This window comes from Schistocerca gregaria, chromosome 2 (genome assembly GCF_023897955.1).
Source record: "Schistocerca gregaria isolate iqSchGreg1 chromosome 2, iqSchGreg1.2, whole genome shotgun sequence".
NCBI lineage: Eukaryota > Metazoa > Arthropoda > Insecta > Orthoptera > Acrididae > Schistocerca > Schistocerca gregaria.
The window spans coordinates 791,744,373-791,757,303 of NC_064921.1; the positions used below are offsets into that span (position 1 = coordinate 791,744,373).

General features: G+C 38.4%; 1 protein-coding gene across 1 annotated transcript in view; it reads left to right on the plus strand.

Moving 5' to 3' along the window:
- The window catches only part of LOC126335053 (TBC1 domain family member 16), a 103,810-nt gene that overhangs the window by 56,070 nt on the left and 34,809 nt on the right, over positions 1-12,931 (plus strand). The window contains exons 8-9 of the mRNA XM_049997931.1: positions 4,035-4,178; positions 9,344-9,530. Coding sequence (XP_049853888.1) covers positions 4,035-4,178; positions 9,344-9,530 — 331 coding nt within the window. The remainder of the gene's footprint in view (positions 1-4,034; positions 4,179-9,343; positions 9,531-12,931) is intronic.

The window sequence follows — 12,931 nt, forward strand, 5'->3', positions numbered from 1 at the left end:
GTTGTAGCCTATCCCCGATGTTACTCAATCTATATATTGAGCAAGCAGTAAAGGAAACAAACGAAAATTTGGAGTATGAATTAAAATCCATGGAGAGGAAATAGAAAATTTGTGGTTTACTGATGATGACATTGTAATTCTGTCAGAGACAGCAAAGGACCTGGAAGAGCAATTAAATGTAATGGACAGAGTCTTGAAAGGAGATATAAGGTGAACATCAGCAAAAGAAAACTGAGGATAATGGAATGTAATAGAATTAAATCAGGTGATGCTTAGGGAATTAGGTTAGGAAATGAAACACTTAAAGTAGTAAATGAGTTTTGCTATTTGGGGAGCAACATAACTGATAATGGTCAAACTAGAGAGGATATAAAATATAGACTGACAATGGCAAGGAAAGTGTTTCTGAAGAAAAATTTGTTAACATTTGAGTATAGATTGAAGTGTCAGGAAGTCGTTTCTGAAAGTATTTGTATGGAGTGCAGCCATGTGTGGAAGTGAAACATGGACAATAAATAGTTTGGACAAGAAGTGAATAGAAGCTTTCAAATGTCATGCTACAGAAGAATGCTGAAGATTAGATGGATAGAACGTGTAACCAATGAGGAGATACTGAATAAAATTGGAGAGAAGAGGAATTTGTGGCACAAGTTGACTAGAAGAAGGGATCGGTAGGTTGGACATGTTCTGAGGCATCAATGTATCACCAATTTAGTATTGGAGGGCAGCATAGAGGGTAAAAATCACGGAGGGGGCCAAGAGATGCATACATTAAGCTGATTCAGAAGGATGTAGGTTGCAGTAGGTACTTGGAGGTGAAGAGGCTTGCACAGGATCAGGATAGAGTAGCATGTAGGGCTGCATCAAACCAGTCTCTGGACTGTAAACCACAACAACAACAGGAGATTGGTTGAATTTTTTTGTCGGACACTTGGCTATGTAAGACTGAGCGTACATGCAAAACATGTGGCAAATCTGAAAGGTCACTAGATTCTTAATATAGGTTGGGTATTTGTGTTACTGCCATTCACTCTTCTTTTGATTTTATTATGGTCTTTGTTATTATGCTAGTGTCCAGGTTGTAAGAGACGCAGTGGTTCTGCTAGGTTTTTGTGTTAAAAATCAGGTAGCAAATTATCAGCATTAATGAAAGATATTTTGAAAAACTTTGGACCAGAGTTGAAATGTTAATCAAGTAACCAATGATGTTCTTATCAAAAACAAGAATTTTCTCATTAGGTCCTGTGTAAAAGAAATAATGCTTTATAAAACTTCTTATTGCCATGGGCTCATCATGTTAGCTCTAATGCCATATGAAGAAAGTGTGTCTGAAGTGTATTAATGCAAATTGTGTGGAAAATTTGATCATAACAGCCCTCAACTGCTGTGAAGTAATATACTTATTTTGTGCAACAATACATGATGTCATCTGCAAATGCTAGTGATCAATCTGTTGTGAAACAGTGATTATTTCACATACCTTATAGTTTAGGTCTCAGTTCACCTGACTGATTCATTTCATGAGTTACAAGGGTCTGCACACATACATTATTCTGCTTTATGAGAATGTATCTCTGTGGTAGTTAACTGAGCAACTCACACCCTGAACAGAAGCATAGTCTGAATGGAGAAGAAAATTGTCCTAATTACTTGTGCTTGGTCATCAAGAAAGAAGTAGGGGGTCTTTGTGGACAGTATGTTTAAATCTTCATTATCTTGACCATTGCCCCTCCTCCTAGCCCTTGCACATCACTTCCCTCTCTTCACCTCTTCTTTACTCAGTGTTATGGCTGTATGGTAAACAGTTGTATTTACTCACATAGCTATGCGATCTAGGTATAGCATGAAATGGCATTTGTCTCATCGCTCATTGTACACTGCGCATAATATGAGACATTGATGGTTGTAGAAACTCATTTTTGGAACAGAACATGTGTCATATATGGCTATATGGCTCACTTTTGCAATTAGTTCAAGCATTAATCAGTGTAACTAATCATTGCAGAGGCATGACCCATCCCCCCCCCCCCCCCCCCCCCCGCCAATCCCCCCAGGCATTAAACGTCTGCGCCGAGCATCAGTTGGTAGCCTTAGCATGGTCAAAATGTGATGAACGGTTGTGTGCGTGACAAGTGGGAGAGTAGGCGACTGCTGAGTGATCTCAGGGTATCCATTCAGTAACCATATGTCCAGTGTATCACCTGTGACTGTGCGTACCACTAGCGGAGTGACACTTTCCCTGGTGTATGCAGTTTAGTAGTGAAATCTATTAATTGCTGAATACACAGATCTGGCAGTAAGTCTAGAAGGACGAAAAATCTGCTCTGATAATAGGCTGTGATATATCTGCCACTGTAAATTGCCATTCAAACACACAGCATAGCCTGAGGTTAAGGAATAATGTTACTCAACCAAAAATTCTAATCTTGGAGTCATTAGTGGTGAATAGAGAGCAATCGTCAGAACTTCGGTGTGGTAGGTGGTTTGTCAAATGTTCCAACACTTCTGCTCCTATATCAACCAGGTACTGTAGTTTTTTATCGTGGTCCATCACAAAAAGTCAGCATGTGTTTATCATAGAAGTTGTTGTCGCTGCTGCGGTGTCTGATTCATGCTTCCACTTGCAAGATGGAGTACATTTTCGTGGATCATTACCGAACTTTCTATGTTTCAACATAGGTTCTGTGCAGATGCAGATCAATTATGACCTCATGACTGTGAGTGTCATAGCTGTTGAGTTGTGCATTGTTTTTAACGCATCTACCTTTGTGGTCAGTCCTGCCAGTAGCGATTGCAGGGAGGCTACCACCACTGTGGTCACATCTTGTTGTCGTGGTGTCAATACTGAGACTTTTCATGCCGGATACATTTCAGCTGTCCTGTCAGCAGTTTGTGCCAGTGCCTTTAAATCACCCACACACACAGTGAGAATTTTTTGGGTATCTGCTTGCCATTAGGATGACCACATATTCCATAGTGCACCATCACTTACAGTGATACTTGCCAATGTGCATTAATGTCTTAGAGATTGTGATGGAGTGCAATTTGTGAGCTCCTCAGTGAGCAGAAGCTTCTCTAGTCAATTTTCTTCTGATTGAAACAAGTGTGTTATCAATGTATTTTTAATCGATACACACCATTCTGTATCCAGTGGCATTGCTGGAATATCTTGGACCCCTGCCGGTAGATCCTCAGTGAGCACTTCAACCACATAGCTGTACTTAGTCTCACCCATCGATATTTGTGCGAGGATGAACTGACTTTGTAGTTGGACAAAACATAATGGAGGATTATGTTGACAGAATGGTGGGGGTTTGATTGTCACTCTGTTAATTGCACCGCTGGCTGCCGGTTCAATTGTGGCTGGTGAGTTGTTCATATGGCGTCACTAAATATGAGAGTAACAGGGAAAACAAGATATTTATTCTCACATATACTTTATAACAGCTTAGATCTACACTTATATGAATGCATGCACAATGTAAAGTACGGAATAACCAACAGAAAGTAAACCAGATAACAACTACATGATTATAGCTTGAAACTGCCACTACATGGAATGTTTTTGTGCCACTCTACATATGTGAGGATAAAATGTCAGAACACGTCACTACAATTGAAACACATATCAGGATCCCTTTTCTAACATCCTACATCATGCTCTGCAACAGGGTATTTCCTGTCAAAAGTGTGAACACTTCTTGTCATTGATTGTGACTGATACCTTACTGGCCATACTAATATAAAATGCAAGACAAAGCTCACAGACCACTTTATAAATCATATTTTTAGACTACCATTCCCAGGATTATATATGCGTCAGGAGGAGTAGGGCTGGAGTATGTGAGTACTGGCAGAGTGCATAAGATAGTTTTTATGAAAGGTCACTGACATTCATGAAGAACTAGGGAGACATTACATATACAATTGCTAGAGATTGAACTACATTTTGCATTTTGAAATGTGTGTGTATGTGTCATCTTGTTTTTACTGCCGCGCTTTTGTGTTGTCTTCACTTTTGTTTTAAATTCCAGTCGTAGAAGAAATGAAATGGACCCAGTAAGCCAAGAGAATTTTTGGCGGAATATACAGTGTATTGTGGAGAAAGATGTTGTCCGCACTGATCGGGGAAATCCGTACTTTGCAGGAGAAGACAATCCAAACATTGAAGTAATGAAGTGAGTGTAATTTTTCATAGATTTTTGTGTCATTTCCATTTGCACTTGAGGCAAGATGTGTCACTATCTTGACGGTTGAGAATATTCTGAAAGTGATGAGATGGATCTGGATTTTTTATATACAGTATGTATCAAAAAGGATGGTGCAAACTTACACGGCTGAAAGTACACAATAATATAAGCACAAATGTCAAGTAAACATCGGTCTAAAACACATAACCTAAGATCTATGAGATATTCTTGATTTTCAATATTGTGAAACAAATCTCTTCTACTGCAAGCTCTTTGCTTTCTATATTTTGGGAAGTGGACCAAAACAATAAAAAAATGTCCAGTAAACATGAGCTCTAAAATGCATACCTTAAAAGTTATGAGCACTTGTTCATTAGAAGAGTTGTGTTCCAAAGTACTGAAGATGAACAGGTATGTGTTTTAGAGCCCGTGTTTACTTAACATATGTGCTTATATTATTGTGTACTTTCAGCCATGTAAGTTCGCGCCATCCTTTTTGATACACCCTGTATATGTTACTGTAAAAGTCAGATGATTTGTAAATCCTAGAATTAACTGGTGAAACCTAAGACTTGCCATCACAGTGTGGTAAAAGTCTGAAATTTCTTATTATATGCATAGATTTCGAACTTTTACCATTCATTCATTAAAAAATTAACTTAGCAATTTATTGAAATAGTTTGTATTTATTGTAAATTTATGTATTTTAAACATTCTTGAATTCCAGTGTGATTATAATGAGCAATATTCCATATTAGTGAAAAATGTTAAATATGTTACCTTGTGAATGTTAATTTTTGTTACAACAAGGCTGACTATTGTGGCATTTCGAATTACATAGTATGGGAGACTATTTACACAGGCATTTTTTAGTTGAACAATTTTTAAGCAATTGCACTTTTTGAACCCTTGTCCTTGAACAAAAGATTGTTTGGCAACCACTTCCCATAGACTAATTTCTTATCTTGCTACCTCTTTGACGTTTATAAAATTTTCCTTGCACTATGTAAATTGGTTCCTAGTGTACAATGACTTCAGTTTATCAGCTTTGGTACAAAGTTGATAAAATTTGTCATCCTGGATATTTATCACTACTGCTATTATAGATTTTGTGTCAATTTTTGCCCTTCTCACATTCTGCCCAACTGAAGGTTTTGGAATTTTGTTACATGAGGCTGCTTTCATTTCTTTTGCCTGCAACTGAAGACCTTCTTTGGCAGCTTCTCGGATCCCTTTCACGTTATTAACACTGTCGGAAGTTGTCAGCGTCTCGTCACAGCCACCAGCTGGTTTTGCTGTCTCATTGTTTACTGTTGTCAAATCCTGTGTCTCTTGGTGTTTCTTCACCTGCTGCAGTCGCACTTTCTATCTCTGTTCCTTTGGTTCCAGTACTTGATGCACTGGCATCAATTCCTTGGCCGTCATTTTCAATTTCCTGCGAGTCAGTCGAAGTGCTGTTTAACATTGTTTTCAACTCTTCTTCAGTGCTCGTATTTTTTATTAAATCATGTGGAACAACTGAAGTTGCACAGCCCATTTTCATTGGAACCCCAAACATGGCTTCATATGATGAACATCTGGTGCCTTCATGATGAGCCCTATTATCGACTGCTTGCACAAACCTCAGCCCTTCAGACCATTTTGAAGTTTCATTTGTTTCTATCCAAGTTGATAACATTTTCGTTATCATGATTTGCTCCTTCGACTCATCCCTGAGACTGACTGTGCCTTGGCTTCCCGTGGGCTATCTTTATATCACTCCACAACCCACATAAACTTTGAATGACTTGCTTAAAAACTCTCTACCATTACCAGAATCAAGGATACTTGGGGCACCAAAGCTGGTAAAAATGTCCAAAAGATGATATGCTACTTCATCAGCCCTTTTCGAAGTTTCTGTGTGGAGGATAACAAATTTTGTCAAATGATCTTGGTATACAAGTATGAACTTCGAATTATTGTTTGTGTTTGCTTGCATATCAATTAAGTCGATTTAGCATTGTGAATTCATTTCACTGTGTGTGACAGGTTTCACTACAACATCCCTTTTCAATGTTTTTGCTTTTTTTGACATGGTTCACATAATGTCAAATAAGTAACGATTTATTCAACAGATTCCTGTACTTATGATTCGTTCCGCAATCACCCGTGTTCAGCAGGCATGGCCTATAGCAATGTAGGTCTTAAGTAGTACATTAAACACTTCATCGAAACAAACATAATAACGAATTTACCTTTTCAGCAGACACCGGTGCTATGAGTTTCTCTTTACCTCCGATGTTGAGAACATCATATCGCTTCAAACGCCTGTAGTGACCAGATTTTTTATTGGAAACATTTTTTGTATTTTTCACTTCACTTAACAGAATATTATATTGCTCAGCAGTTACATAAAAATTATTGTCCTTCTTCTTATTCACTGATTCACTTAAAAGTTCGTAAAATCTGTTATGCATAACATCACTCATTTTGATGCAAACCTGCAGAAGAAACAAGAAACACCACTAAAATGAGTAGCAAAGATGACCGTACGCAGAATGCTCGACACTGACTGAAACTACGCAGCTGTGAGTGGACTGAGAACTCATAATTGCCAACAAAGAAACTTAACTGAACAAAATATTGGCAACAGTGAAACTTGTCTGAACCTGCACTACGGAAGCAGGAGTCTTCGATCCAGCTTTCACCAGTTTGCATTGGTAAATCCTAAGATTTACCGATGTTTCGTGGTAAAAGTTTGAAATCTATGTATATAATGAGAAATTTTGGACTTTTACCACACCGTAATGGCAAATCCTAAGTTTCACCGGTTAATACTAGGATTTGCCAATTGTTTTACTTTTACGGTAAAAAATATATATAATGGCCAAAGCAGAAAACACCCATCAAGCTTCTAAAGCAGCAATATTTGTAGTGTCATTTGCTGCTGCAGCTAAAAAGGTACTCCTCAATATAAACATAATCAGTGGAAGCTGGAACAAATATCTGTATTTGCAAGTGACCCTACAAAGAAATGCTTGTATTAAAGTCCATTGTGCTTACCAGATCATTAGTAAATTTTTTACCGCTTATTAGTAATATAAGTAGAAATCATTTAACTCTTGTTTGTATTGAAATACATGGGTTCAATGTGTTGTAGCCAGCTCTCTCAATCACTGAACTTCTGAATACATCTAAATGTTTTTTGTGATGGTAGGAGTTATACAATATGATACACGAGTGAGTGAGTGAGTGTGTGTTCGTTCTTAAAGAATTCAAGGAAAAAGGTTAATTCTACTAGTGTGTATTACCTCATCTCAGTCCAAGCAAAGTGCCACTGTAGTTAGCACACTGGACTCGCGTTCGGGGATATGACAATTCAAATCTGGCCATCCACATTTAGGTTATCCATGATTTCTCTAAATCATTTAAGGCAAATGCCAGGATGGTTTCTTTGGAAAGCACACAGACAATTTCCTTCCCAGTTTGAACCTGTGCTCCATAACTAATGATATTGTTGATGGGATTTTAAAACTCTAAACCTTCCTTCCATCCTTTTTCATCATGGATTCTGAGCAATAGCCTCATCTTTAGACTTTTTACAGTTTGGAGCACCTTTCTTATTTATTATTCTTTCTCTCCTCTCATGGAAAAGGGAATGGCTGTTTCCATTGAAGAAGTCACCATAAGCTAACGTATGTCTCTCTCTGTTTTACTTCTACTCGTAAAATCCTTATCAACTTTGTTACGTCAGATTCAAGTATTTTCTCATCTTGATTGGTACTTACACATAAATTTAATGTGTGTGTGTGTGTGTGTGTGTGTGTGTGTGTGTGTGTGTGTGTGTGTTTTCCTTGTGTAATGAGCTGTTGTACATTTGAAATAATTATTACTTTCACATACAATTTGTATTTAGAACACAGGAATTCTACCAGTTACCAGAAATGATAAAAAATTGCAGACATTAATGGATAAACACAGAGACAGCATAACAAGTGTGAAACCTTGCTGTACAAAGTTTGGAGTGACTGAAATCATGAAACATAGGTTTCCAGGCCTAAGGTATGGGTGATTGTCTTATGTGGTTAGAGTACTGTGGCACTAAAGTTAACAACCCATGCTTTATATTTTCCACTTCTTGTTTCTAACAAACTTATGAGGTTGATATAAGCATTGTAACATCCACGTTACAAATAAAAAATTTAATGCATTTTACCTTCTTTCCTCACTAATTAACCATGTAAAGTGTACTGATGATTCAAGTTGAAACGCAGATTACCAGGTTATAAAGGGGGGTTGGAGTAGCATTCTATAGTGATCACCATTTGTTCAGTAATGACAACAAAGCAAAAGAGAAGGGAATGGGGTGATCTGGTAATCTTTTTTCATGTTAAATTTCCTTAGAAATTAGCAGTTACTAATTTTTGCACTAGTCTGCCACTTTGACACCCGGGACAGTACTGTTCTTTTTTTGAAATAAGCTCTGTCAATGAAAACACAAACAATGGAAATGCTACAGCATTTCTTTAACTTGTTAGACAGTTTTTTGATTACTAGGCTGTCTTCAGACAAAACTATCATGAACAATGACAAGAACAACTCTTGAAAAGCTATTTTGCATGAAAGATATGTGGGAAAACCTCAGAATGAATGTCATCATTGATAGTTGTGACAAGATAATCCGTTAACTTGGAAAAGATACTTATGCATTCCAAGCCCTCAGGTAGTACCGATTTCCGTGAAAGCTACTGATATAATAAGGTTCTTTTTTCCTGGTGGTGTGTGGTCCTTCCTTTGTTTCCTTTATATACATTTTTGTATGACAGCCATGCTGTCCCATAATTTAGGTGATTGCTAACTTATTCTGTAGTCTAACTCATTATAAACCATCTGTGACAATAAACAGTGGCTAAAAACAATGAGGTTGTTTCATTGCATTGTAATTAGTTCTGAATCTTATCATATCATGTTTCCAATGTGTTTGCAGAATTCATACTTCACTGCATGATATCTTAAGTTAATGTTACACAACTGTTTCTGTTATTTGTTATTATTTTCCAGTTGGTGTAAACACCTGTGGATCTGAACACTTTTTTTGTTGTGTAATTTAATAATTATTATAGTGTTCAGTATTACTATACTCTTTTTATTCCTGTCTTTTTTGTCTGTTGCAGAAACATTCTGCTAAATTATGCTGTTTACAATCCAGGATTTGGCTACACCCAAGGCATGTCAGATCTCTTAGCTCCAGTATTAGCTGAGATCAGAAATGAGTCTGATGCATTCTGGTGTTTTGTTGGGCTAATGCAAAAAGCCATATTTGTCTGCACGCCTACAGATAATGACATGGACAAAAATCTGGTAATTTACTGTTTACATTTAAAAAATGGAAGGAGCAAAGGTAACAACTCATCATATGCAGTAGTTGAGGCATTTTGTGGTTGATGGGCTCATAAAATAGATTGAAAATGCATCATGTTTTACATCAATACAAAATATGTAAATTTTCATTTTGAATTCCCAGTCTTCTCCTTATTTTTAGAGATTACTGAAACTAACCACTCTCTGGTCTTTGTCACGGCTGTACCAGTGTGCCTTAAGAAATGTGTGAGCTTTATTGTACAGACAGCAAAGTTATAATATGAGCAGCTACCTCATAGAGACTTTTAATGATAGGAAGGCATATAAACATGGACTGATTATTTTGTTAAGAAAAACACACACACACACACACACCAGTAATATATACAACAGTGCTTTAAATAAATTTGTCTGCTATTTATATTTATTGTCACTAACATCACCATGATGGACAGTCTCAGATTTTACATGAAAGTTTATCACAGGTAGATACTTTCACAATACTCTGAAATGGTATGGCAGTGGCAAGGTAATCACATACAAAGTCTGACAGAAGATTACCACCACAATAGTTTTAGTTTACAGTCACTGAACACATAAAATTTCTTGATATAATACACAAGTATATAAAATTCTATTTTGCTGACACACAGAAATGACCAGAATGGAATTTGCTAATAGAATGAATGAAAGAAAGAAGTTCATGAAAGATAATACTGGTTGCTATATATTGTGATGCAAGTGATTATTGGCAGTCAACCTTTTATGAACATAGATGTTCCCGAAGTGAATTACTCCCAAAGAGTGCAGGTTTCTGGATGGGGTCAGCTATGTAAAGATATGCATATGAATACTTCTGGATTTCAGATATTACTTATTTGTTACTAAAACTGCTAGGTTAGAATTTACTCATGTGTCTAGGGACCGCAAATCTTCGTGCTTATTGGATGAGCCGATCAATTGCAGGTAAAACTGCTTCCTGGTGGCAGACAATGAAAGCTTATACTTTCTGTGCAAAATTCAAAATTGTTTATTACGGAAGTTTTAATCTTATGTAAGTTGTCACAATCTTCACAATGTGTCAGAAGTTCCAAAGACACTTATGCAGTTCTTACGTTCTCCAGTTTATTTTACAAAAAAATCCTTGAAAATATACCCCACAATTGAAGGTGTAGTTAAGGTTATATTCTTCCCAAACTACAATTAATTGTTTATGAGAAAATATTCCAGTTCTTATTATATTAACTGACTAATTCTACATGTTATTCAGTGTTGAGGAATATGCATATAGATTTATTGCCAGTGTCAGCACAAACATCAGGAACACTGGTTTCCTTCAATAACCTGCAGCTAATTTGATCTTGAATTGGTGGAATTTTACATACTTCTCTTGAGAAGTTCCTATCCAACCACAGCAGTTTACGAGTAGCTACACTAAAACACTATTTTCAAGTTCCAGCATTTTACATTTACCTTATTCTTTTACGTTCATTTTCGTCGATCCCAACAGAAGTCAACAAATTTTTTCCCGCAGTTAACAAGTCCGTGTTACAACATTATGTTATGATGGCGACGAACAAATCATCGCCAATGTGAATGCCTGGTGGCCTACGCTAAAAACATACAGATCTCTTCTTTGCATATACAGCAGATTTGTCAGTGAAGTCAATAAGGAGCTGGCTGCATGATCTGGGCTGCAACGACTAAAATAATTAGGAAGTCATTGGTAAAAAATAATATGTTGTACTTAACTGGTGGTACAGGAGTCTTCATAGTCAGGATGAACATAATTACAAACATAGACCTATAGAGGCATCACATAGGCCATACTTTAACTAAGCGCCTTGTTAGGGGTTGCTTCCTATCAGCTGAAGGCTATAATATTACTTTCCTACTTAACGTCCCGAGCAAGAGTGGCCGAGCGCACGCTAGAGACTTGTTGCAAGCTACGGAGTGGCGCTAGTCTTGACTCAAGGGTCCGGCGATACTAGTACGGACCACAGTCAATAACTGCAACCCCTAACAAGTGTGGTATCAAATGTTGATACCACATCCCTTCCCACAAATCTGCGAAAGGCTGTTTAGTATGGCTTACGACCACTGGGTGGAGGACCTCATGCTGATGTAGTTTAGGAGCTGGGGAGCTTGACTGCAGGCGAGGCATGCCCACCTGCACCCTGCCATTCAGACCAAGGGGAGACAGGAAATGTCTGGAAACCTACTCTAGGATGCACGTCAACATGAGGTGTGTGCGCTTCTACAACTATGGGAGGAACCGAAGGGCCAACCTCCATTGGGTCGGGGCACCCGACCGGCAACAAGGACTGGAAACTCGGAAGTGCAGACTGTTCTACGGTGGGGGACGGCTTCATAATCAGAAGTTCACTGTGCACTATCACAGTTGAAGGCAACTGGTCCATATGGTCATCCGGTCGTCGCAGCGATGCTGGCACTGCAGGTGACTCCGGCGTGAGACATGGCGTCCACACTGGTGTGTCATCGCGTGGCAGAGACGAAGCTATGAGCACTGGCACCCAGGGGTGAGGAGAGCAAGGAAGAGGTCCCTGCGGGGGTAGCCCCATTGGCGCCGACACTGGAAACATAGGGCAAGCGACAGAGACCCCACAACGAAAAGGGGCGCATCTGATTCTGATGCCTGCGCACCATGCCAGACAGTCTTGAGATGACAAACATAGCACAGACAAGATGGTGAAGAATGCGCCCTTTCAACCATCGGTGAATGCTTTGGAAATGACGAAAATAGACAATATAATCTGGCCAGAATTTGTGGGTCTGCCGTGGCAAAGAAACGTGGTGCGGAGGATACAAAAAATTCATCAGAGTTCTGTGAGGATGACCACGCATCAATTCAGCCAGTGAAGCAGGTGCACAAGTTAGACATTTGCGACTCAAACATCTGAATGAATCTTTCAGTGGCTTCATTCGATTGAGGAGCGAATGGTGCTGAAGTTAAATGTTGAATACCATTAGATTCACAAAAGGTTTCGAACTCGGCAAACAAATAAATGATGAACCAACGGATCTTCAATCCGATTTTTAGACAAAGACCATTGCATTGTGGCATAACACGAAACAACATTTAGTACTGGGTTGTTAGCTGCTGCTGTGGCTATACGACAAAAGTCAACAGGAAAACTTTCCACATCATCATCATTTTGCACATCTATGAACATACAAGCCTGTTCGGAAGAGTCGAACAGCGTGTCTTCAGCTGTTGGGAATTGGTATAACGTGTTGGCATTATTGTGATGGGCAGTAGGCTGATACAAGATGTCATAACAGTACTGTGACAAAAATAGTGACTAACGAATAAATTTTTGAGCCATATGCAGAGGCATGGGGTTTGATGGGTGAAACAAAGGCGTCAAAGACTTGGGGTC